The 27,942-nt window shown below is 42.4% G+C and overlaps 1 protein-coding gene across 1 annotated transcript in view; it reads right to left on the reverse strand.

The window, feature by feature from the left end:
* The window catches only part of TRABD2B (TraB domain containing 2B), a 298,757-nt gene that overhangs the window by 13,808 nt on the left and 257,007 nt on the right, over positions 1 to 27,942 (reverse strand). The window contains exon 5 of the mRNA XM_009287478.1: positions 8,294 to 8,563. Coding sequence (XP_009285753.1) covers positions 8,294 to 8,563 — 270 coding nt within the window. The remainder of the gene's footprint in view (positions 1 to 8,293; positions 8,564 to 27,942) is intronic.

Raw genomic sequence — 27,942 nt, forward strand, 5'->3', positions numbered from 1 at the left:
CAAAGGGACATTCCATACCATGGGACGTCATGCTCAGTATATAAAGCTGGGGGAAGAAGAAGGAAGGGGGGATGTTTGGAGTGATGGCGTTTGTCTTCCCAAGTAACCGTTACGCGTGATGGAGCCCTGCTTTCCTGGAGATGGCTGAACACCTGCCTGCCGATGGGAAGTGGTGAATGAATTCCTTGTTTTGCTTTGCTTGCATGCGTGGCTTTTGCTTTACCTATTAAACTGTTTCTATCTCAACCCACGAGTTTTTCTCACTTTTACCCTTCCGATTCTCTCCCCCATCCCACCGGGGGGGGAGTGAGCGAGTGGCTGGGTGGGGCTTAGTTGCCGACTGAGATTAAACCACAACACCGTGGTAGCTTAATATTAACATTAAAACAAGCTGTAGGTAAAATAAGCTTGCTCCTACATTTATACCCACAGGCACCTTTTCTGCAGCTTAATGCCAACTGTAGGTGCATTTCTGATGCCTGAGAAATAAAAAATTGTTCCAATGCATAAGCATAAAGGTTTTGCTAACGACTTATTATTGTAGGTGTCTAGACCACAGTTTGCCCCCAACAGGCCCCCAACACTCCTGGCATTGGCCACCATCACAGAGACTGCCCACGAGGCTGCCAAGTTGTCAAGAGAAGGAAAAGCATCAGCAGAAAGAGCCTGGACTGCTTTACGATGTCCATGAATTTAGCAAAGAATAAATGGAGCCAACGCTGTCTTGTCCAGTCTGCAGTGTTTTTGGCCACACATACATCTGTGTGAAAATGGTAGGAAAAGCAAAGAAGATGAAATAACATGGAGGAGATCTACCTCCTGGTTAAAAAATGAAGAAGGATGCCTAGCTATGTCTCCTACCTACTGCAGCCTGCAGTAATGCCAGATGACAAAGACATGCTAGCTACAAGTGAGACATGCCCCCATCTCAAAGAGGCTCTGCTGAAGGCTATAGGCTCCAAAAGCCCACACTTTCATTGGCATTGACTGATTGCAAAGTGAAGTGCAGTGTTTATATGATCACAGCCCTCCTGCAAGGTGAGCTCAGAGAGGTGGAGGTGACTGCAGCGGTCTGGGGATGAAGATGGAGATGATGGAAGGGTCCCTTCCTACTCCTTGCTCCAGGGTCCATGCCAAGCGCATGCAGCAAGAGTTAAAAAGGACAGGTAGAAAGAGTATTGGAGAAAGAGAAAATTTAAGCAGAAAATGGAGAACCATGGAACTGAAAAGTTAACAGGTTGTCCAAAATCAAGAGGAGTCCTGGCACTGGGTGAGGAAACAAGACTGCGCTGGCTGAGAAACAGCGGAACAAGTGGGGATGTGCATCACAGAGGAAGAGATTATCATAACTCAGCAGCTGCTCCTTCTTGAAATTGAATCCTAAGCAAACATTTTGTTTGTGCTGCATCGGACAGATCTTAAGCGGCTTAACAAAGCTAGCAGTGGTAGGGCTATGTTCAGCCAAAGTCAGAAATACACCAAACTGGCGCAGATATAAATATATAATATAGACTATCTTTACTCAACACATCCCAAATGAAAACAAGAAAGGAAGAGAAAGCTCTTAATAGGTTCCATAAAACATCTTGCATTGTATTTTCAATCTTAATCAGCATTGAGGAGGAAGGAGCAGAAAGTGCTCTTGGATATCCAGTGCTGAAAAATGCCTCACTGTTCAAAAATCCTAGCTTTTGTGTGCTCCAATTTTGTTACTTGCTCGCCTTCAAAAATATGGATTTAATATTCATGATGGATTTAAATTTCACGAAAAAAAAATACCTAATGCATTACCAATAAAGAAGTTAGTTTCATGAAATAAAATTGAAATTATATACAAATTATGTCTCTATTTCCACGAGACTTCTGTGTTCTTTATCTCTAATAATTTTATTTTCAGGTATTTATAGCTTTCATTAAAAGAGGATTTGCGTACTGCTTCATATTAATTGTTCATACTGGTGGTGAGACACTTAAGCAATAGTGAAAGTAAACATGCAAGGCTTTTGCTTATTTTTTTTTAAGTTTATCTGTGTTTGTTTCATCACACAGTGACAGCATGTTATAGAGAACAACAACAGAACAAAGTAATACATACAGATCTTTTTGTGTGTCTAGCAGGTGAAAGTGTGGCTGCACATCTTTTCAGCCCCATCTGGAGGATAACAAATTAACTCTTTGACTTTTCAAGGGGAAAGAAGTTATCACTCACGGCCAGATGACAGAGAGGGTCTATTAGCATGGAGATGCTAGAGTTTTGGACGTGAACGTCAGGACTTCCCATCCATTACTGCGATGCATGAGAGAGTTGTGTGCTGAGCCCAGGTTTCACAGCTTTAATTAATACGTCCTGTGCACTCTGACCAAGCTGATAATCCAAGAAGCCTCAATAAAAAACATCTAGGGAGGGAGGATATGTCATCACTGTATCATATGTTACAGTCAGGAGATTTACCTCTTATTTATACTGCACTGAGTCATACCGTGCTGTTATTTTACTTCCACTGGAGGGCTTGCGTACTTGGGGCTGTGCAAAGGGCATGATGAAAGAATTGCCAACGTCAGTGCTTGTTTAAAGGAGGCATCAAGCCATCTGCTCATCTTAAAGGGGTATCAAATGGAAACAGTAATAAACTAAGAAGGGGAAAATGCAGTATTCCCCATGCATTGCTCTCTGCTCAGGAGGAGCTGAGGACATCTTCACAGAAGCAAGATTGCATGTTCAAGAGAGGCATGCAATGTGGGGAAAGAGAAGGACCAACTGACGCACTGCTTCACTGTCCAAAATGTCTTCTTCTGGCCATTGTATATCCACCAGAGTTCATAAAAAACTGGGCAAACTAAGAGCAGATTTTAGATCAGTTCAAGATATAAAGGTTCAGCTTCTACTGAGGAACTAGGAGGGAGCATTTGTCCAGGAAGTGTTTTGAGACCACTCAGCGTGACAGAAGGGTCTTCTACCCCAGCTGTCAAACCATGAGATTTTTCTGATGAGTAGATATTTGTGTGCCATGCCCTGGAGACTGGGGGCAGTCACTGATAGAGGGACTGTGATCATGAAAGTTTCCCGAGAAGGAAATCCTGCCAGGAGAACAGCGAAGGAAATGGTAGACAGAAGTGCTAGTGGAAAGCCAAGGGGCCACACAACACAGTTAAGCCCCCAACAGCAATGAGGTGTAACAAGGGAGGGAAGGTGGGACTCCAACACACCTATGATCCTGCTGTTCCTGGCTGCTGGAGCGGTCCCTTTGGGAGACAGGTTCACTATAACAAGTTAGAAAGGTCCTGAAGCTGCATCCTCATCCTTGGTTGAACAGAGGGCAAATAAATGCAACGGTGGCAACTGCGTACTCGGCTGCACAGAGACAGGCCGGAGGAGGGAGTGATCCCCCCTCCCCATGAGCATCAGTAGGCATGCACTCTCTGAGCAGTATCCTTACCAGGGAGGTGGATAGGGTAATTTAAACAAACAAGGCCCCAGTGATGGAAATTTCAAGCTCAAAGCTACCATATGGAGGGAAATCATCTGACCACAATTTACCTGTTAGACTTCAAAAGTGTCTAGGTCTCCTCTAAAGAAAAGCAGTCTTTTCTTTAATGAAGTTAAGTACTGTATTTCAGCACCGTGTGTTGTGAAAAGGAAGCAATTTGGATTCATTTACTGAAATTTACCTTTCAGATGCAGTTAAGTGAAATTAAAAGTTTGTCTGAGTTGACAGCGTTCTGTTTTCCATCACTGCATTGTCTTGAAAGAAAGGATAACAGGGTAAGTGCTTAAATTCCATCCAAACTGATAAGGTTCACTCTATACAGGCACACTTAGTGCAGTTTGTTACACATTGTCTCCCTTCATCCATCACTGGTATAACTTTCTTTTTTTGGCCTAAAATAACTGTTGCTTCCAAAAGAAATTGGTATTTGTGATGTTATTGCATTCATCTGGGGTTGAATAGTCAGCACTGGGCTATCAGAGAAATGCCATTTCCAATTACAGGGGGAATTCATTTCATTTCCCACTAATGGCAGGTTTTGCAGGGCTGAGCTTACATCTGAGACAAGAATTTCTTTTTTTCTCTTCTGATAACAATTCTTTTCCTTGAATTTCTTTCCTGTGCAAGTGAAGCATCTGGGTGTCCTTGGTGTCTTTACAAACACCATCTTCACCCAGATCTCTTCCTCGGCAGTGCGAAGGAACCTCTGAATTTGCCCATTACATCCTAATTCTTTCTTTGCACCACTGTATTTCTCTTTCACATCCCCCAGCTGCCATTGCTCCTTCCAAACCTCACACCTCCTGAAACATCCTCCCAGTTACTAACTTCCCCTCCTCCCTTTTCCCAGGAGCTTTCCTCCCGCCCTGCCTTAGGGCCCCAGGAGCTATAACGCTCCCCCCCCAGCTGGGAGAGGTTCTCTGTTCTCTTGGGCTGGTTTTGTTTGTAGCCTTAAACCATTTGTCTGCTAGAACAAAGGTGCGATCCTGATCTGGCCTTCACTGACTACTCTGAAACGTCACAGACATTTCTCTACTCTTTCAATTAACTGAGCAGCTCATCATGAAAAGCCAGTGAATGATCTGTAATTAATTATTTATATTACAAGGGGAAGCTTAGCTAACAAACTGTCAACAGGAACAATAACACACTCTGTATGCCAAACTGCAGCCTTCCAGCCCAAGGGTTTTGCCTCCCCTCCCTGCTGCCCTAGCTGGCTTTTGGCTACGGGAGCTAACTAGGGTTTAAGTTTTGTCTAAGTTCAAATTCCTCCCAAAGACAGACTTCAGATCTGCACATTTCTGCAAAATCAAGTAGTTAAAGAAAAAACCCTGCTACTTGAAATCTCCATTTAATTTTGATTCTTGACAAACAATTTCAAACACAAACTGCAGTCAGGCAGGACTTTTTCATTTTGTTTAGATTTTGGGGAAAGGAGGCAGAAGGGAGAGGAAACCACACATTTCACCAGCATTTTTTATTTTTTAATGGCCTTCAGTGTAGCCGATTACCCAGGAGATCAGCAAATCTTAGCTCTGTCAAAGGGAGAAGACAGAGCTGAAGCTTTCTCATCCTCCACAGCGGTACTAATCCTCCAACACACAAATCTAAACACCGTCCACTCAGGGGTGCCAACTCAAATGCCTCAGCTGTTAAGACAGAACAAAAAGGAAAGGACAATCTCCAAGGTATAACTGAAAGTAAATACTAATAATGATGTGTGACATTAAATGATGACTCATTTTTCACGGGGCCATTTCAGATTGTAGCTATAACCTCAGATCAGACCCGAACGACTGTGTGAGCTGAAGTCTTAGTGGAACCATTAATTATGGATTTCCTGGCTTTTATATGTTGGAGTCAGACCTTTGATGTTCCTTTAAGATTGTTCTCCTGTGTTCATTTCCTTTGTTTCTGTGTTGGTAGCTTAAAAAAACACCCCAAGATTTCCATGGAAGTGTATGAGATAGCCTAGAAATGCGCAGTCCATAAAAGCCCTGCAATTCATGGCTCATAAAGTCCTCTAATCCACGGTCAATAAAGCTTTGGAAAAGAGCCGTATGAACCACAGTCATTTCACAGTTCAATGAGGTTCATACAAGAATCAATAATCTGGTTTAAATTCACGTGGATTTGTCCTCCACCTGTATATTTCTCTTTGACTTTTCAGGTTGAGAGGCAGCTCAAACAGCTGAATTCTGGAGACCTCGCACGGAAACAATGAGTTTTATGTGGCTTTCACTCAAAAGCCGTACCAATGACCTAAATCCCTCTACTTTGTCTTCAAAGGTGAACAAGTCAAGTTTCAGGTGACAACAGGTGAGTTAGGAAACTCAAACTGGAAGAAGAACCATTTGGAAATATGGAGCCATAGCTCAAGGTAATATTATATGCAGAGACCTCAGTCCATATAGAACATGGGGGGGCTCCAATTTAAGTATATGCAAATGCACAATGGATCTATGGGACTGGCCAGGGTGTGAACTTCTTGTACACTGATTATCCTTCAAAAATGAGTGCTAACAGTCTCACTGTTGAGTGCTGTTGAACATTATTGAGGCAACACAATATAAGTTCACATGCTTCTCTCCTGCACAGGTAACACTCCATTGCCCATATTATTAGCCATCCTAGCTGTTTCCTCCCAAGAATGATCACACTACAAGGTCTGGTGACAGGCACACATTTCTGCTCTTTTCTTGCCAATCAGAAAGGAACCAGTTAGAGAGAACTCACTGTTTATTGCCTTGTGCAAGGTCCAGCTTGCAATTAATGCTGATGAAACCCAACTGCCAAAAGCACAATATGCAGCAGCTGGTTTATGGAAGTTGAGACCCCATCCAATTTATGGGGAAACCAGAGCTGGTTGTGAGTCTCTGATTTAGCTGAACAGTTTGGGTTTTTTGTTTTGTTTTGTTTCCAGGAAAACACCAGAAGTTACTCCAGAACTGTAGAAGCACTAAAACCATCTGAAAGCACTAAGGCAGACTTCCCTTCTTCCAGCCTTTCCTCATTTCTAGGGCTGTGATCTCCCACTAATATCTCCCTGGGATCTTTCAGCAAGGCAGGCGACACACAGCGTCTGGTTCATCACCAGCGTGATGGGAGCAGAAACTTATGTTTCCTTATCCCAATCTCCATCCTTATGAAATGGAAGTGGAGGGATAAAAGGTTTTCATTCAGATGAAATCTCACAGGAGCAGAGAGCGAATAATTTATCTCTAATCTGGGGAACTACCCTTTTAAATACTTTTCCTAGGAAAATTTCTTACTGAAATAAAAACAGCAAAAGGCACAAAAGTCCGCCAAAGCTAAGCAAGCACCACTGCTTTAAGCCCCCAGCTGCATATTTCCACAGCCAGATCAGGCCCAATATCCAATATCCTTTCTGGATAGATAGGACGGGGGCAGGAGGATTGTGCTTAACTGCCAGGCTCCCACCAGACCTATTTAAGCACCTCACTTGTATGACACATATGGTGAGCTGGACCAGACACCCTTGTGAAATGCTGGGACATCATGGGACACCATGACTTGGCAGCCCCCAGGCAGAAGAAAGATAGAAAAGTCCCTTGTCCTTGAGGCAATCAACTATGTTGAACCAAATGTCTCTTAGTTCATGCTTAAACATCCTCTGTGGAGAGGATCCAACCACTGAACACGCTTTGAGAACAAAACACATGAATCCTTCTTACCAATGCTGGCATTAACCTTAGAAATAGCCTTACTACATTAAGATTAATGTGCACCACCTTAATAACAACTCTTACATCACTCACCCTGAGAATACAATAAACTAAGAAAAAATGAGGCAACTGCTCCATTAAAAATAATGAATAAAAATAAAAAAAATCCCCAAACACAAATATGTGGAGTTTTTTCCTTAGCAAAGGGAGAAGCCTCTGAGAGACTGACTCATTTTACTCACAAGGAATTTAGGTGCTATGAAAATGGGAATAAGAGTAATGCTCAAAGACAATCATTACATGTATAGGCGAGCAGCCAGTTCCCAACAGATTATTTCATTCCTTTTACTTGTTAGGAGATCTATAAACATTTTGGCTGTTTATCTGCCTATGACTTGGCCCGGATAAAGGCACTAAGGGCTTTCCCAGTTTTAGAGGTGGGAGAATAAATTGCCCAGGAATCCTAAAAGCACACATCAAGAAGCCCTGGTAAAACATTAAGGCTCTTATTCAAACACCGAATGGGAGCTTTTAACCTCGGACCAAGATTGGAATGGCCATGGAAATGTGCCTACCTCCATTCTCTTCACATAGAGGCCTTAGTTAAGTACTTCATTTTGCCTCAGTTTGCTGTTTTCAATGCAGTCTGAGATGTTAAAACATTTCAGCCCCAGAACACAGTTAAGAAGATTGAAGTCAGATATGTCAGAATCTTAAAAACTCCCAGGAAAATTCTGCATGGTTGGAAAATGGGCGAGTCTTTGGTCTGAAACTGACAGTAAAGATCGGAAAATAATTATTGGAAGAAAGAGGGCAAACACAGAATATTTTCCACTGTCATTTTTTTCCTGTTTTTACTCTGACAAGTCTTTGTTTCTGTATATTTTAAATATTCTAAACAGTAGCTTTTTTCCTCTTTACTTTTAGATGAAACGTGCTTATGAGTCTTCCTCCTAGTTCTTCATCAGGCTCCAAAACCATCACCTCACTCCCTGTCTCTCCCATTTAACCTTTATCCAACCCTCCTTATGGTCTAATCAACAAGAGCTGGGATCTGTAAAGAGCAACTAGTTAGAAGACAGCAGGAAGAGGACCGGGACCATAAAAGTTATGACTCACCTGTCTTCTATCCGAACCCAGAGGTCATTGAACTGCCTCTGGCGATGGTGTTTGTGCTGCTTCTTGTGCCATTTCTTCTGCCTGCCAAACTCTTCCAGCTGGCTGATGCTATCTGGCAACAGGAGGTGAGGAGACAGGCTGTCTTCTTCGTCCATCTGCAGGGGCTTCAGGGAAGGAGACGTCAGTGGGACCTGCTCAGAAAGCTGGACAGCGGGCAGGGCTATTGCTGAGGACCCTTCCAAGGCTGGGCTTGTTTTTGTCATCCTTGAACTGCAAAACACAAATTTAAACATTTGATGAATAAGCGAGGGATCATGCTAAGAAAAAGTGAAAACATAGGACTACACTACTTGGTGGGTGCTCCTAACTGCTAAGAAGGTGTACAAGGAGAAAGGCTTTTGCTCTGGGGCAGCAACTAAAGACAGCAGTGGCATTTCCTAGCAAGCTTTCAAATAAACACTAAACTGAAAAAGGGTGAAAAGGCAATTGATACACTACTGCTGTTTTCTGGCATTTTAATTACTTCTTACAGGCTTTAGAGCCTGCCGTAGGGGACAATGTCACCTCCCCCGCTGGGCTGAAGGTTAAAGAGCAAAACTGTGACTCTCTCTGAGGAAAACCAATACCTTAACTGAAGCTGATCTTAAATTAATGAGGTAACACTAGTTCCCTTCTTTTTTTTTCAACTTTGGATATCATCTGTGGAAAACAAGTCATTGTTTTGACTGCAACAATAATTACGCTTCTTCTTAGGACTGGTGACAGGGAAGCCCAGACTGATGACAGAAGCATGGTCTAATAGCTAGGCTGCTGGGATGGGTTATGTGAGACCTGAACTCTAGCAGTTTTTGTATAATGGAGAAATGAAGCAAAAACGGGGGTAAATGACCTGTCCAAAGCCACTTTGAAACAGTACTGCCAGAGCTCTTCACTCCTGTTTGAAATACTACCACCTCTTGCATCTGACTGGAACTAGGCAGAAAAAGACATTTTATTGTTTTCATCTTCTAGAGTTTCACAAATTTTAGAAAAAAGTCAATACAAACTCTCTCCTTTGATATGTGGCCATGTGAACTTACATTTGTGATCTAAGATATCTGAAACAAAAGTCTAATAAACCGGTACTGACACAAAGTGATTTTTTTCCCCTAACTTCAGTAGAAGTTCCTGTTTGGTCTTAATTGCAAGAGAGGAACTTTTTCTGTCTCTGGGATGGCCCAATGAGTTGTAGTTACAGAAAATGGAAGAGAATTAATAGGCAATATGAAGCTGTGATCTGCAAAACTATTTCTATTACATGGATGCTATGACTTTTATGACAGAAACAATTAAAGCCACGTGAAAAGTTTTGCCTCCTGAGTGAAACCAGTAAGACATTTTAATGAAAAAGTAATAAAAAATCCTAAACTTCATTGGTGACAATGTACAAAATGTGCTGCAAGTGAAACCACATGTTTCATTTATGGAACATTTTGTTCTCTTCCAAAAAAGTCACATCTACCACTAATGGCAGCTTTTTTTCTTTTTGATTTTTTTGAAGTCCATTACAATAAAAGTCAAGATGGTCATCTCTATTTCCACTGCATCATGTTTCACCCAAAGGTCCTTCCAATAGCTACCAATAATTAATCGTTGCTACTACGAGACTCACTGGCAAAAACTACAGTAACTTTGTCACTCGTTGCCAACATTAATGAAGTTCTTCAGAGATCACATGACAGATACAGAAAAGAAAGACACGTGTTTAAACTAATTCTAAAATTCTCCAAGGTTGCTTTCATTAATAAAAGACACCAGAAAATCCCATATTTTTCCTCTTTTTCCAAGCATTCAGACTCGCGGTGAGTCCTTTTCAAACTCTTTCATACTCACTCCATGCTCTATTTTACATCACAGAGAGATCTGCTGGTTCTGGATTTTTTTCCCCATTAAGACTTTCTTCCATGATTCATATTGAGGATGAGTTTTCATCAGTGCAGCAACTTTCTTTGAGAGATCTTGGTGCTCTCCAAAGCCTTCAAGACTTCTTAGGCTGTGACATAGGCTCATGGCTGAGGCAAAGCCATCTCCAGACTCATGTAAAAGGAAAGGCTCTCATAGGTTTGCATTGGGTGGGTCCCTCGGGCCACAGCAGACAGTTCTTAATTTTTATCCAACCATGATGGTGGATCAGTGAAGTATCAACATGCAAATGCAGCCATTTAGCAGCTTAGAAGATAACACAGTGTGAACTTGGATAGGACGGGTTAGGTGGGTAGGAAGGATCTGGACCAAGCATCTACAAACACCATGTGGGTAACGGCAATGGCAGCAGGCAGCAACGGGTAGCAAGAAAGCCCCAGCCTCATTGCCTGCTGCACTTATGCCAAAGCAATGGGAATACAAGCTGGTTGATACTGCTCAAAGACAGCTCTTTCTGGTACTGCTCTGGATACCTCTGCTCTTCACTGTGTGGTGTGAATTCACCCAGGTCTTCCTGCAACCCAGCTGTCCATCTGCACACTGGGGAGAAGAGCACTGCCCTGGCCACAAGGCTGTGGTGGGCAGAAACATGTTAAGAAGGCAAGAGCATGGAGCAGACATGAGAGCCCAAAGTAGACAATGTGATCATCACAGCTGGAACTGAGCTGTTGCCAAGATTTCTGTTTCCATTGACTTTCTTCTCCTTGCTACCGAAACTGCGCCTCGTGTTCTGATCGGTCAGTAAGTCCCCAAGACTGAGGGTAGAAGGCTAAAGGTAAGAGCAGCCCCCACGTCAGCCCACATCTGCCAGCTCAAGGCTGGGGCCGCCATTTGGTTCCTTGAATGGTCTTAGAGACATCTGAACACATACTTTCCACCTTTTAACACCTACTATTTTGTTACACGTGTTTACCTTGCTCTGAGCTCCTAGTAAACTGGAACCAGCGGAGAGGTGTTTTTATGGGTTGAGATTTTAGAAACCACTTAAGACGACTGGCAGCTCACTTCTTATTAAAATTAATGAGTTTGGGCATCAAAATCCCAGTGGTGGCTTTGAAAGCTTCTAGCTTAATTGTTTCCACTACCATCACATGAGCCACAGGTTGTAAACTTGATATTTCAGAACATTTTTTGGGAAGAGAATGAATAAACACTGAAGAAATGTTAAAATGTTGTAACCTAAAGAGGGTTATAAACTAACCACTTGTACTTTAGAGTCAACCCAGGGGGAATAGCTCCACTGTGGCAACTGTGCATTACATTTGGTCAATACTTGTTCCATTATTCCTGTACTACTAATAATTACCCCAAGACCTAGGAGGGACTCTTGAAGGCTGTATGTTGATGCATGCTTGTTTCTTTCAAAAAACTGAAATTTTTTTTAAACTGGTTTAATAAAACTAGAGACCTGCTTGTTTTCAAATCTGATCATCATCCTACAGACATTCAACCAGAAGTAAAATCAAAACTTTTAATCCCACAGAATATGGATATTTAATCCAAATATATTGTAAGAATATTTAAAGATTTTAATTCAAAGTAAGGTAGACTTCCTATCAGAAGATAACTTTCCCATTGATTTCCGTAAAAAATTTATTAATACAAAGGGCAAAATTTATTAATATTCTGGAATTTTTCCCCCCTAAAAAAAAAAAAGGACAAAAACCTCCCATCTGCAATAGGATACCTGGACAATAGATCTCCCCATTGCGTGAAGCTTTACTGTTAGATTCAACTGATCATTTCATGGACTATTTCATGCATTTCCTTTGGTCTCAGTCTCAATGCACTCTGTTAGCACAGCTGCACTGTATGAAACCATGGGGATATCATACACTTTTTTTTCCACTCCTTCACTACTGCTGAGACAGCTTTTCAAGATACTAGTTATTTTTAAAGCCAAAGAAAAAGCAGGGCTAGTTTTCAGCTTGTGAGGCCACAGTGCCTTTTCTGAAGAAAGAGTGAGAAAGTACCACCCAAATATCTTGGTCCACAGATCTCAGAGATTTTTCATGAATAACTTGATAAAACTCCAGGCTCAGAGGTTCCACCCACTTTTAAATCTATCATTCCCACACAGCGTGGTCTTTGAGAAACTAGAAGCATTTCAGACCCTTAGGTGGGTTTTTCTCATCTCTGACCTTAATTTCCTTCCCTGGGATGCACAGTTCTGCAAAACAAGTTCTCTAAAATCACAGAGTCCAAGTAAGAAAACTTGTGAGTCTCAACAAATATCCTATGTGGCTTGGTCCTAACGTACAGAAAACAGAATGAAAACAGGATAACATTTATTCTTGCTAGTTCCTGAAAACGCTTAATCCACAGACAAAGACCCCTGTGGTTTTGTTTCACTTCTGGTGAAATTTGCCATCCTTTTCTAATTCTTTTCAAGAATTAAAAGAACAAAACAAAACATGCAAGTAGTTTAGGCTGAGCCGTATGCTCCATTAGGCTGTCTCAGCACTTCTTTCTTTGCCTTGTGGTCTCTAGTGTCGCTCTGTGCTGGCACTGAAAATAGAAAATTGACTCATCATTGGGATTTGCTAGGGTTATCCAGTGGATCTGGTCAGAAAAATGACATTAACATCATGAAGCCCTGTAATAGCTTCTTTTCATAGTTCCCAGGCTTAAAATTGCCCAGGTCCCACTTTCATTCAACCCCAAGCCACCAGGCAGTCTGGCTATGCCTTTCTCGCTGCCCAGGCAAGCATCTTCCTACCCCTCACATCAGGTATCCAATTTCTGCAGCTCAGAGGGCCATGACCATCTCTGGGCTTGATAACCTCCTCTGCAAGGCGAATCAGAGCATCCATGTTTCATTCCTGCTCTGAACGGCCCTTACGAATAGCCCACCTTCCCCCACTGGTGGAGGCTGTGTAGTGTTAACACTACGCCTTGCACCACACCTTGTCCCCACCAACAGGGATTTTCCCAACCACCGATACATTGACAATTGTCTGAGGGGAGCATCAGGCAGGGCAGACCCTACTAATGCCCCTGCCCACTGGCCTTGCTGGAGTAATGCTAATAATGTTTGGGATGAGTCCCATCAAGCCTCCCCTGGGCTTCAGCAGGTCCAGGAATTTGCCCTTGCTTTAGCTCATGAGAGAGGACATGCCTTTACTGACCATACACATCTTCCACAGAACTAAATCATCAACCTATTTTTTCAGCAATCTTGCGGTAACATTTCTGTTCCCTCAGATACGTGCAGAATCTTCTTGAAAGCAAGTTTGCCAATTTGTTATTTGCATCTCGTCTTTGTAGCGCGAGCAATGGAAAAGTTTTGCTCAGAAGACTGCCATGCTTTGCACGCGCTTCCAAGTACAGCAACATCGCTGAGGTTTTCTTGCTCCAATTTTCAGAACTGACAGACAAGGAAAGATTTTGTTTCATCAAGAAAGAAGCTGTGGTGATAGCAAGGAATGTGTGATGTGGCAGCTTTATCCTTATGCCACCGTTCTTGGGATGCAGCCGGATGACAGCCAGACACTAAGTTAAGAGCATTTTATTATAGACGGATTCTCATAAATTCCAGTTTGGGAGTCTTTGTCAAGGCAGGAATTCGTCAATCCCTCGCACGCATCCTTGCTCCCCTTGCCACAGGCCACAGAGACATCTGCTTCTTGCTTTTTTTTTCCTTACGCATCTTTCAGAGAGAGCAGTCATGCACACCCACAAGACGGGCACTAGAATGTCCTGTCCCACAAGAAGTTTTACTTTTTTTTCCCTCTTCCACGCTAGGATGAAACCCAGATTTTCAAAGCTCTGGGGAGAGCAGCAAACAAAAGGAGAACAGAAGCCAGGCAGAAAACCTAACCCACCCCAGCACAGCTTATAAGGCCTCTTACTAGTGATGTGAAGTATGGATTTAGACCATGGTCTCTCACATAACCAGGTGACACCAGTGCATACCACCATGGAGTTAATCTCCTTCGAGATGAAAGCATATATATTTTTTTTTTTTTACTGCAAAAGAGAGTAACTCCAAAGAAGAGGCTGCAGAATTAGATTCTGCCCATACCTAACTTATCTGAGCTGCTTCAGGTAAGTGCCGTAAATTACTGAGGATGAATTTGGGCTCAAGAGACAGCAAAAGAGAATACCTGTGAAAACCCTGATTATTCACTCACCTGACTGGCTTAATTATAATGAGGTTATTTTATTTAGGATGCAGCTGCCTTAGGCCTGTACGCTAAAGTTAAAGCACTTCCATTTCTTAACAGAATTTGGAAACAAAGTTGTTTATTCATTTTTGCACCAGAGTCAACTACATCTCACAAGCAGTTAAATTAGGTTAAGTAGTTAAATTAGATTACAGTCCACGCCAAACTTGGATGGTATCTTTGGACTCAGAATCCACGTCAGACTATTTCTCTGGGAAGAATCACTGTTGTTCAAGAACTGTGGCCTTAGTTTGAAAGGGAATTTGGTCCTCAGTATACACATACACATATGCAAACCCTCAACTCTGTGCATAAATGAACTGAAAAGCTTGTGAGGTCAAGATATTCCCATGGATGGTGATGTTTTCCTTCCCAGTTTGAGAAACTATAAAATAAGAGAACTGAGTAAAATCTTTGTTATCTATTCCATTTCATTAAAAGTGGAGCTGATCTAGGGCATAGGAGAAGAAATGCAAGCTTTCTGCCACTTGAGCAGTTGAATTTGCTGAAAAGAGAGGACAGCTGAAATGTTTGTAACATGCCATTTCCACATTTTCATATGAATTCTTTTCTTTCAGAAAACTCAAAATGTTTCATTTCAGCACTTTCTGAACAAAGCTTTTAATTTTTTTTAGTCTTCTGTTTTCAAAGACTTAAATGCTACAAAGTGGCCTTTTTTGTTTAAAAATTGATCTCAATTAAAAATAAAAACCCAACTAATAAATAAAAATGACAAAAACCCAACAAAACGCAACCCCTGCCTTCAAAAATGTCCTCAAAATGTTCCACTTCAGATGTCTCTGAACTTATTTCCCCTTCTCGACTTTTTGGTTCAATTCTTGAACTGAATAATCCTTTGTTCATGCATCTTTAGTGTAAAATGTGTAAGCTGCACACTCCAGCCTCAGAAGATGGGCTGTGACCACAGAGGAAGGATGGGTCGACCCTCCAGTCTTGCTTCCATCTCCCACATTAATAGCAAATAAGAACCTCCTCTGCTTGTGGCACACAAAGCCTCACCTCAGACTCTATTCCCTAAATCTTCACTGTCTTACTATCACCACACCAATTTAGTGCTAAGCTATTTCCGCCTGGGTAGTTTGATTTAAGCAAAAGATTCATAATACCTTTGGTCTTTGGTGCCTCGCTGTCTTATGGAAGTTGTACTTAAAGCTCCTTGGACAGAATACCTATCCCATAGATCAAGATGGGCCCTTTTCTGCTCAGGCATCCTCGTTCAACATGCGAGCACACAGCTATGCAGCTATCCTGGGACATCTGGTTCATTCTGGTAGTCTACTTCACAGAAGAGAGAAAGGGCTTCACATTCAAATTACAACTCCTATATGTCCATGTACCACTGAAAGACTTGCACATAATGTTAACTGAAATGTTTCAGCATCTTCTAATAAATCTTTGGGTGCTGACTTTGCAATGAATTTTCAATTTTTCTGCTTTTTCTCCCTGATTTTGGACAGAAACAAATGTTGGAGTATCGGCATTACCTCTGGATTGGAAATCCTGACTTCTGTTGAAATTTGCCAAGAATACACAGGCTTTCTGCTGAATCTGAAGTGATGGTATTACACCACTAAAGAAGATTTTAGGATTGCATTTTTATTGAACTGGAATATTTTCAAGCTTTATTCCACACTTTTTTTTTTGTGTTATTGCTTGAAAACCATTGGTAACAAAAGTAAATATATTGCTCTTTCCTTTTAATAACTTTTTAATAAACACATATATATTGCTTTAATAAAGAACAATGGTGGACTTATTACTGGGCAATGTAATCTGTTTCCTCTTTATAAACTCTCTGATCTTTCTATGTTTCTTTGAGGTGATGTCATATTAATTATACACAGCAGATTTTTCAGGTGCTGGAAATTAACTTCCATCATTCGACAGGGTCTGCAAAGCATAAAATTCTTATCCAGTTTGGCCCAATCTGCAACACCAAGTTTCTTCAGGTCTAATTGTGAAATTTCCAAAGTTTTGGTTTGGGCTTAGGTTTTGGGCCAGTTCTGATTCTACAGCATATTTACAGTGGTTTGGGTAGTGTCTGAAAAACTGGATAATGGTGACCAAATGCCACCATCTCATCTCAGCAGTTATGATCTCAGACTCTAGTGACCGGAAAGCAAGTCAAGGGCTGAACAAATCCTTCTTTCTCCTCCAGCTGCCACAATCAAACTGGAAATACTCACCAAAACTCGTCTCTCTCCTACTTGCATTTTAAGTCAATGGAACTCCTGATGTCTATGGCTGGCTGCTCCTCTCTAGTCATCGTCAGCTTTTGGGACACTGAGCTGTAAGCCATGCGTAAAGGCAGGTTTGCTAACTCAGTTGCAAAACTATTTTCATCTCATGTGCTGTTATTCCCAAACCATTCCTGACCTCGGTTTAAGCACAGAAAAGAAAGTAAGGATGCATTTGTTCCATCCCAGTAGTCATCATCCAGACAGGTTTTAACGTTAAGAAGCTGACTGACAAAAAACCCCCCTGAAACTGGCTGCTCGATTTTGATTCCTCAGTAGAATTACAGCTAATACACAACTGTTGTCTGTATCTTACTCATTTGCAATCCAAATTGAATTCTGCTCCCAGATTGTCTCCTTTGGGAATTGGTTTCCCTTCTCTTCTGGCTCCTCCGGAGGGAAAAAACATCTGCAGGAGTCCTTATTTTCCATCACATCTTAAAAATAAACTCTCTATAGAGACATCAACTGAGCAAGGTACCAAATGCCTAGCTTGAGGGACTAAAACATTTTCACTGACTTCAGAGTTAAACTAAGGGCAGATTATTCAATGTATGCCTGGCGCTGTTTCCTGCACTTCCCTCTGATGCTCTTGAAGCTGGGCCCTGGCAGAGATGAGATACTGGGTGGATCACAACTCTGTACAAGCATGGCAACTTGTCTTCCTTAAGTACCTTGTTCAGTCCAGGCTCTTACAATTGCAAGATGAGAGATAACATAGGCACATAAGTAGCTGCTATCACTAGAAGGAGAGAGACATGGACCACTTAAACTGAGCAGCAGGCAGAAGCGTGGAACCAAAGAGCCATGAGAAGACCATGCCTGCAAGAGATCCCACATCTCTGTTACACTGAATCCACTTTTCCTCTCTGTAGCTGACACTCTAAAACATTTGATCTGCTTAGCCATTGATAGCTGCTGAGCTAAAAAAAGGAACACAGAGCGAGTCTGCCTTTCTCCAAAAGGATGTTATAGCCCATCTGCATTGTTTTTATCACAGGGCCTGAGTGTTTCCAAGAAAAGAACAAAACAGTTGTCAGAAACCCTACTCAGACAACACTTCAGCCTGTCTGTGGGCATTTTTACTGCGCGGTAATGGACAGAGCCCTGGAAACATGATGAAGGCAGGAGAGTTCTTCCTCCAAACTCCACTTGCTTTAATGTCTAATGCTGTTCTATCAACTCTAATGTTAACGGACTTCACATAAGGTCTCTCTACATATTAGCCTGGTTTCACCTGGGTTCCCTCTCTGTTATTAACTCATGCTGATGAAACTGCTTGTACCAAATACTTATTTCTGTCTGACAAATCCATCCTTCATTAAAATTCTTCATTAATGAAGCATGCACATTGCTGCTGAAACCTTAAGGAAGAAAAGAAGGTTTTATATTCTCTTTTTTGGTTGTTAATTGAAACCTATGAGATTAGACCTTGAACTACAGCTTGAATATCTAGGAGGCATCTGAGGCCACAAGAAAGATTGATTTTTAATGAACTCAGGCACTGACCCCGGAAAATACCTCTCCTTCATGGCAATATCTATTATTATTATTATTTTTACTGGTACATTTAAGAATCCCAGAAATAAACTATGCACACATTAAAGAGCTCCATCTTAGCGAGCTGACAAGTGAAGGGTATGAGATGATGACAGATAGATACAGCCAATGCATCATGAGGATACAATGACACAGTACTCAACTGTACAAAAGTGAGAGCCTTTCCAGCTTTCCTCCCTGAACTCTGCTGTAGACCTCATTGTAAAGGAGCTTTGGGGGCTCACCTGCTCCAAGGAGTTACCAACACAGCTAAAAACACAGGAGGAGGAGGGTCTGCATAAAGGCAGTGCTTCCTTCCTCCTGCGTCTAACTGGTTAGCACTGGCCACCAGGAGTCGTGGAGGTCTACTTAGGTCCCCTACTAACCGCCTCTGCTGAGAAAACGGGGAGGAGAGTGATGGGTCTTTGGAGCAATTCTGGTGCCAGTCATCTTCCAATGGAGGAAAGGGAGGGAAAGTCCATGCACGGCTACCAGGGGCTTTCTGCTGGCCCAGAAGAAGACTTAGGCCAGCTGGCTTCCTTGACCAGAGAGATATCACGATCCTCAGGTGCCCTTCGTGTAATCTCTGAAGATTTAAGTTGTCAAGGAAAAATAATAAATTAGACTGGGGATTGGCAGTGGTTGAAACCTTCACTGGGAGTGCTTTGTGAACATGAATGACAAATGGCTTTTGTCACAAGCTTGAGCAGACCCAACTTCTACATAAACTGTTTATACACACACACACAAAAATACACAAAACCAGCGATTAAGTCCAGCTCTCCTCCCATGAAGAGAACCCCACATGGCAGTAAGCGAAACACCGGCAAAATGAAAACCACTTGTTCTGCTGCTCCCCAGAGCACTATAAGTCAGTTAGGAATCCTCCTCCCTCCATTGTATGTGCATGTGTGTTTTCTTAGTCTGTGTTTATTTATTCATTTGTTTGCCTGGAAATGCTTTATCTAAGTGCCAGTTGTTTGAGAGGGTATCACCGCCTAGTATTTGTAGCACTGCCTAGCTACTGAAAAGCATGTAATATCACAAGTCTAACAGACGTCAGAGACTCATCAAAAATATGCCTGGCATCTGGCACGGGTTCTAGCAGTCACATTAGCTTCTTATCACTACGCAAAGCTGGAACACTTTGAGAGTGACCAAACTAGGACTTCTCCTGAGGTGGTGCTGTAATCCGGCTCAAACTACAGAAAAGCCAATATTCCTTTGCTAGCAGAGGGCTTTTTATCTCAAAATCACTCTTCTATTCTCAGAATAATTTGGTAGTTTCAATTTGGGGTTTTTTAGTACACATTATTAAAGTGAACTGTCTTCTCTATCCACGGAGAGCGCGCCCTCCTACCAACCTCATGGGATCAGGTTGTCTCTGCAACATGGCCCTGCACTGGAATACACACTTCATTTCCAAAGGGTCTGGAGGAGCAAGGGTTCAACTTCCATGCTTGCAACCTTCATTCAGCTTTTGCCACTGCTTCTTAATCCACACTGAATATCATTCCTTGCTAGTTCTCCTGTAAGGACTTCATCTTTTAATAAGTGAGGACTTCTCTCTGTCTCAGACCACCTTCCACTGTAAGTGTTGGATTCACAGCACAGGTCAGGGATGCTGCCTTACCCAAAAGGGCTCCTAGGGAACCCCATTTTCTGCTACGCTGTCTACACAGTAGAGCTGAATTTATGCTGGTGTCAGACACAGAAAGCCCTTGACTTTTTTTCTGCAGTTGCGGTCTACCCTGGCAGCTAAGATCAATCCTGGATAGGTGATGTCTCCGTACCACAACTGTGAGATTGACAGGCATCTACCAGGTAACACTAAGCCCAGAAACAGAAAGCCCATACAAATCTTGTACTTTCACTGGAAGCAGCTTCACACAGGAAATATCTGTACAAGAAAGTGCTGAGAGGAGTGGGTGAGTCTCAGGCACTGGGAAGGAGACTCAGATGACCTCTGCGTCATGCTCCGTGGTGGCTGAGATGTGTTTTGTATTTATTCAGAGAAGCACAGCGCTGCCAGTGCTTTCACAGCTCTCCCAGCCTGAGCACTGCCCATCAAATCCCAATAGGGGAGCAATCACCCAGTGGTTTAGGGGTTAGTAGTTTAACTAAAGCTAAACTAGATGTGCTGTCATAGTTTCCCTCAGGGAGTTAAAAAACTCTTTATGCCCCAGTTTTCCATCCACCCATGGAGATAACTCCCCGCCTCACATGAAGATAGTGAGAAGATAAACAGCTAAGATTCAGAGACGCTGTGCTGGTGGGGCCATGTGAGCGTTTCGGACAGATAAGTGTGGGCCAGACTGCAAAACTGCCACCTCGTGTTGTTGAAATGCTGCCTATATAAGATGTTTTAATTAAAACCGCAGAACGATTCATCTGACTCATCTCTCTGGATTGAGACTAAGCTCCTGGGGCTGCCCACCAGGCCCGCTGAGATGGAGACATTAATTCTGAACAGAAGCACAGGCTACTCAAGCAATGCTCTTTTCCTAAGCAAATGATGACACCCTGCACACACGCCTGTGTGTCCCTCTGTCTCCTCCCTTCTCTAGTAAGACTCAATCTGACAGCCAGTTGTAACTGAATTATCCCAAGTAGCAGAGAGATCCAAAAAGAGTGTATGTCCTTAGTTATATGAAAATAAGCAGGAAGGAGTCAGGCTTTATGAGGAAAGGCTCAGGTATGATCTCAGTCCTTTCCTAGATACCAGAGTCCAACAATTAGAAAACCCATAGGACCCCTAGACCTCACCAGGTCTGTCGTTCACCGACTAACCAGGGGTTTCTTGGAAAGGCGGGGAGGTAAAGAGGGAGGGAAGTGGGACAGCGCCCCCCAGTAGTGAAAGACTAAGAAAATAAAATCAGTCTCCTGCGCCATCATCTCATTTAAAACACTTCTGGTTGCCTGTGCATTTCATTTGCCGCCTTTTACTGATTTGAGTGGTAATTGCTGACCATTCAGCAATGATTGCTATCAGTATGAATGCTTGAATACATAGAAATTGCCCTAAATTCATGGCTGCATTTGTAAAACAAACAAACAAACCCCCTGTTAACTCTGCTTTCTTTCAAGTCAATGTCTTTTCTGCTTGAGGGGGATGTTTCTAAAGTTGCCTCAGGGATTTAAAACCTCAATGCCTGCTAAATGTCAATGGAAGTTGCACTTCCCAGTTTCATTTGTGACCTAAAACCTAATCTACATACAAGTTTGATACACGTGCAAAATTCTCATTTAACATTAGCAAGAAATCACATGCCTCTAGGGGAAGAAAGACGATTCCTTTGCCACAAATGCAAAGCAAGGTTTGCTTTGACAAAATGGTGGCAAAAAGCCAATCTGTGCATCTACTGCATCCATTGACTGTAGGTCAATGAGTGGAATGACCTGCTGCTCCTGGGAAGAGGTCTTCAGCCTGGGTGGCACTATAGAGGAAGGAAGGAGGCACCCAACAAAACCATGTGTGTGCCCAAACTGGAGTCAGAGGTGAGGACACAACAAGGTCCTTCAGATCTGCATCTGCCAGGATGGGAGAAGCAGAGGAAGAGCCACTCACTGACCTGGACCGAACTACTACCAGTATTACCCTGGTGTTAGACAGCCTTCATTCTTAGCACTGCTGATTTCAGAAATCAGCTTTTTCTCTCCAAAGTTCATGCAGGGACTTCTGGATCTTCCTTGCGCTGGAATAGGATGTCTTGACTCTGTGGGTGTTAGGAATAATTCCTTAAAATGACTTAAAATGCTGCAAATGCAGGCAATGTTACAACCTAAACCCACTACAGCAGCAGAGGTTTACTGCTTTTCTTGTAGAGAACCACGTAAGTTTATTTCAGCTAGCAATGTTTTCTTTCCCCTTCAGAAATCAGGAGGAGACAATACCACTAAAGTATGAGAGAACCATGTGAACCTTGTTTAGCCACTGTGGATTGGGATTTACATTCCAGGGGTATAACGAACCCAGAGATGCAAAGATGTGGGCACACAACGTTATTAAACCCTTGAAGATTATCCCAGTCTAACTCAATAACTTAGCCTTTTCTTAACGATGCTGGCATGTATATGAACTATAGCCTTTAGCAAAGCTCAGTGCCAACAGAAACCAGCAACGCTGCAGCGGCTGAGCAGCAGCCCAGTGTAGTCCTCTGTGTTAGAGCTCTGGACAGGCTGTATTGTTTTTCTTCAATGGAGGGGGAAAGTGTTTATCTGGGAAGCGTTTCACATCAAGGACAATAGGGAACTGTTTAGCTTTCCACAAATAGGCTGGTATGCAACTTCCGAGCACTCTCCAAGGAAAACTTTGGAACATTAGCCACGTCTTTCCAGCAGGGATTTCATGTAAAGTAGTTAATGCCCCACATCCTTCATCCTGATTTATTCCTGCCTCATCCTTGTTCCAAAGTGCTGCGCTCACTTCAAACACAACATGGGGCTCATCTCTCTGAATATGCACTTTGATCGCTGGGGACTCCAGATTCGTATCAGCCGTTCAAACATAAACAGGGATGTGCTGTCTCGACAGAGGTATTTCTGTGACTGCCTTTATTTTTGCAAGAGTAATTAAGAAATGTGAAGCTGGGGTCAGATGACAGGAGATTCAAATCTAGTGGCCAGACAGGGCACTGGATACCAAAGCACTCGGAGCCTGTCTACGACTTTGCTGCTGAGGTGCTGCAGGTTAGCAGGAAAATCTTAGTATCCCTGACTTGACATGTGTCCTGGGAGTCAGTGGAGAAAGGCTTCAGTGTGCTTTTACCCATGAACGAGAGCACCAAATTAGGGGTCTCTTCCTCTGCAAGCTGCCACCAGCAGAGAGTGGCACTGCAGAGTTGTGAGCCGGTCTGACATCACATACAGCAGTAGAAAGGGGAAATACGCCAAATCTAGTCCTTCTGTCAACTCTGGTCCCCTGTGGGACCAACTGTTTTCTTGCTGAAGTCAACAGGAGTTATGACCATGCTGGGTGTAAATTTAGGCTAATTCTTGGTACTGATGAAAAATTCTGTTCTACGGTGGGGCTACAGATGAGGCAGACAGATGGGCATAGCTAGGACCACAGCAGCCACAACAGGGTAAATCCTCTAGGTGCTTCTCCTCACCAATGGGAGTTTCAGAGGTCTGTGACAGTGGCAAAGGATCCAATTTTCACAAGCAGAACAACTGCCGTCCATGCAGCCACCCACCTGAACAAGAGGTCAAGGTGAAGGCCCAAACAGGTAATTCAGTTTCAGTCAGACACTCCCTGTGCCCCAATCTTTCTCTCTAAATTTGCATGTATTAATTCTGAAATTGGAGTACTGTAATAGTGTATTTTTAGCAATCACGATTGCAGGACATTGCCTTAATTCAGGATGTTCTTCCATCGCATCAATTGACAGCCACTGTGTCTATATCCATATACAGCATCTGATTCATTTTTCCTCCCTTCTGTTTCTATTCACAGGTCCATTTTTCATTCTCCCTGGAATGCAGAGCATTTGGGAGTGTAGGTGGAAAGCCAAAGTCTTTCAACACCCACTAATAGAAATTTGTTTTATTAATTAACTTTGTGGGAAGAAAAAAAAAATGAGAGAACTGATCCTCTGCTCTGAAATCATGAATCACTGTGCAAGGGAAGACATGTCCTCTGAGACACCAGAGCCTGCTTCAGACAGAGCGAGTGACTGAGTTGCTTTCTTGGGAAGTCCTGAGTCATCAAACACAGCAGTTTAATCCCCAGGAAATGGGAAACATATTGGCATGACGTTCACTTGCATGGAGCATGAGCTCCAGAGAAGGGTGAACCTCCAAAGGTTCTGGAGCTCAGTTTAGCTTGTGGAAGGATTTTAAAACGTTAAAGCTTCTCTGAAGTATATCTGATCTGGAGCTGGGTACAGTATTCCCAACACATGATTTACTGGATGAATTAAACTCTTTACATACTTTACAGATTACATATGAATTTACTTTGACTTCTCATAAAAATGATTCAATGCTTATGACATGAAAATGTATTTTGGCTTCTAAGTTATTTACTGTGACAAGTGCTTCATATATTCACCATTTTTAATTTACTAGTCCTGTTGTAAGAACTTACTTTTTTTGGCATTCTTGCTCCTACTACTAGCACTTAACTAGGAGGAGCAGCAGATATATATGCTTCTCAGTCTGACCCTTCACCATGGTTCTCCTAAAGGGACACCCACACAGTCATTTCAGACCCAAAGCTGGGCTGCGGCCAGTGTGAAGCCACCTGGCTTAGCCGAGATACCACGAATTGTTAAAGTGAGACTATTTTGCACTGAAGTGGACAAGAAATGGCACAAGATCACATTGCATATGTACGTTAGAGTGACCTTCTACTTGTGGGGGCAATTCAGAAAGGTTTCAGTAAATTTCACAGCTTGCCACAACAAGATCCACCCACAAGGAGTCATTTGGCCACGCCACCAATCACACAATGTTGTTTTGGAGGGCTTCTAACCCCATTTAAATGTGAAGAATGTCCCTCTGAACACCTGATCACTCATGAAAGATGGAAAATGTAATTGTCAGTGTATTCCTATGTAGAAAACTGTATGCCCAGCTGTTTTCTTTTAAGGCACTATTCTTGAAGGAATTTTAAGCGAAAGTGTCAATGAAAAAAGTAATTTACTCCCTTTCTTCCTGTTCCTTTTTTAGGAACTTGTGCATGTTAAAGAGCTCCCTGCAAGCAAAATTACTAGCAATTACACTCACGCTGAATCAAGCAGCTCTATTGACAGCAACACAACCCACAGACCTCTTGCTGAAGGAAAAGAAGTCAGCTCTGGAAGTGGAAAAGTTATCTGTCCTAACGTGTGAGGTCTCTTTGCCTGACAACGTGATAGTGAAGGTAAGGGAAGTCGGCGCTGCAAAGACAGAGTGACAGCAAACAGACCACGAACTTCCTTAGATAAACGACATCTTTCAAACCACACAATACCACTCGATACCTTTGTGCCCCTCGAGCTGTTACAAAGTGCAGCTGCACTTCAGCCCAGATTGATATCACTTGGGACGGAGGCCATTAATCCACAGGACAAGTGCAGGCTGAATACACAAACAGAAAACTCACACAACCTCACTGTTTCAATGTAACGCTGGAGGGGATGGTGCAATTTTTCCAAAGGCTTAAATGAGTCTAGTGATACTGTCCGACTTGAACATGGGGACCAAGTCCTTCAAATAGGAGCGGAATTCATCTCACAAAATGATTAGTCATCTAAAACTAGCCAGACACCTACTGCAAGCAAGTTGGGCCAGCTGTTTAAGACACCCATGAGCAGTCCTCTGGAAAAAACAGTCTTTTTACATTGACTACAGTAAGCATCTGCACAACTTTGTGAACATACTCTTAGTTTTCTACCAATTCCCTCATGGCACCTCACAACCAAAGACAGGAGAGAATCAGCAACAATCTCATATTAACGATGACCTCTAAAAGCTACTGGCACCGATGGAAGCCTTATTATTGACTTCAGTGCAGTTTGGATCAGCTTTCTCTCTAGTAACTATAGACCAGAATTTTCATCTTGTACTAATGACCTTAGGTGAAAAGATCTGCATTAGAGTTGGCTGGAAGCAGAAAGAGGATGAAAATTCAGCTTCTCCTGTGGAAACAAGAACTCCAAAATTTGGCTAGAAAATAAAGTAAGAACTAGCTCTGAACTTTTGAAGTCTCCAAGGCTCTGTAAATTGACTATTAGATAGTTTATGGAGTATGAGATACAGATCTCCTAAAACTGATGGGCTGCAGAGCAGCAAAAAACCTAGAAACCTTAGCACTGGCTTCAGGACAGCTCAGTGAGCAAGCTGCCCTTGAGCAAAAAGAAGCAAGCCCAGGTTCCCCAGCGGCCCTGTGTGCAAATTCCCAAGGAACAGAATGATATGGAATATGAAACAATTTTTTCAAAAGAAACCAGAAATTTTGCCAAGGATAAAATCTGATTATAGAGAGAAGTGAATGTCCCGCTGGGAGAACTAGTCAAGCACAAAATTCCTGAGAAGTTTTGTTCCGTATTCTTTCACCAACAGCATGAATTATCTTACTCTTTCCCAGATTTTTTTTGTAGCAAGTTGCTAAATTTCACTCTTTCAGAAGATGTTCGGCATTTAAAGGTGGCCTAAAGAACATGCAGATGGACTGGCCCTAAGAAATGTGTTGCTCAGGAAGTGACAGGATAATTAAGTTTCTATGGCTTAGAACTTGTAAGTTGACTTTGCTTCTTTACACATCTTGGAGATTTTCTTCAATTTCTTTCCCCCTAAGTATTACTTTGACTGGCTCAGACTTTGTGGCTGTAAGGTAATTATAGACACAAAGACAATTAAATTGCAAAGGAGGATATTTTAAAGGCACGTGGGAATCCCTTGAAAATGTAATGTGCATATTTTCATGACTAAATATTTTAAGCATTAAGTAGTCATATTCTCCAATGTTAGATGAGGCAATAAATTTGCCAATGCATGTAGATGAACCCCATTTAATCCCTATACACCTCTGACTGCAATTTATGCTGTCAGAGAACGCCCCCTAAATAATGGGTTTGCTTTTCTTCTGAGGGAAGGAAGCTAGTGAAGGGAGTATGATCTTCAGTCTCACATCAAGTGAAAGATCCAAAGGTTTACAATAGGATTAAGAACTGCAGCATCCCAATGGAGAGATTATTCCACCCACAGAAAAAAAAGTGTGCATTTTTCCCTGTCTCAGAAGAGATGGGATCCAGAATGGGCTAACATCTCCCCAGCTCTTCTTTTTTTCTCAATTAACTCAGTTGTTTCCAATGAAAGTGTCACAGCTCTCTTTTTTTTTTTTTCTTTGTCTCTTTTCTAAATAAAATTTTACTTATTTCACTACAGCTTTAACATTCTCCCAAACACATCCCGAATATTAACAGCTAGGCAGAATGGATTAACCCTGCCAGGCTGGCACCAGAAAGCTGAAGTTCCTTGGGCATCCCAAGGAACTTGGCAACTACTGGGAGACTCCTGAGGGCTCTGATGGCATCCATAAGTTTCTGGGATGTAATCTATTGAACTGTCACTTTTAACAATTTGGGGCTGTGGGGAATGTTATGTCAAACATTTTCCCATCTCTGCATATCACCTTGTGAAGATTAGGGATCCTGATGGAGTGAAATGGCTGCATCACTGTGTGGATTGCGTGTGCTTTCAACCCGTGGAGAAGAAGAAAGCATTCATAGTGGAGCAAAGACTTCCACCATGAGACAACACTGAGTAGGAGAGGCAGGGTCACAGCTGTAGGATGCTATAGGACAAGGTGAAGGAGCAAGCTCTTTGCTTCAGAAAGAAGGAAAGGAATAAGATACAACAGCAAAGACATGTTGCTTCAACTGGGCCAGGAAGTTCAAACATAAGGAGGAAGGGTAATTAATTTCTACAGCAGAACTCTGAGAGTTTACAATAAACTCTCAGATGGGCAGAAATAAAAGCTTGTCCTGAACTCTCCCATTCTGAAAGAAGGGAGCATTGAGCATAATATCAGAAAGAGCAGTCTGATGGAAATGAGCACTGCTGCATGTTTTTCTGGCTGAGAGAACGGTGTGCAGTACGTCAGGGCTTGGCACGTGGCAGAAGGTCAGAGCCGATTCTGAGAACCCAGTAACAATAGAGTCATCATGGACACAGGTGCTTCCGGGATTGATCTTGCAACTTGGCTGTTTCCAATTAAATGTGAAGCAGCTGTGGCCCT

The sequence above is a fragment of the Aptenodytes forsteri genome, unplaced genomic scaffold, assembly GCF_000699145.1.
Source record: "Aptenodytes forsteri isolate BGI_AS27 unplaced genomic scaffold, ASM69914v1 Scaffold119, whole genome shotgun sequence".
Lineage (NCBI taxonomy): Eukaryota > Metazoa > Chordata > Aves > Sphenisciformes > Spheniscidae > Aptenodytes > Aptenodytes forsteri.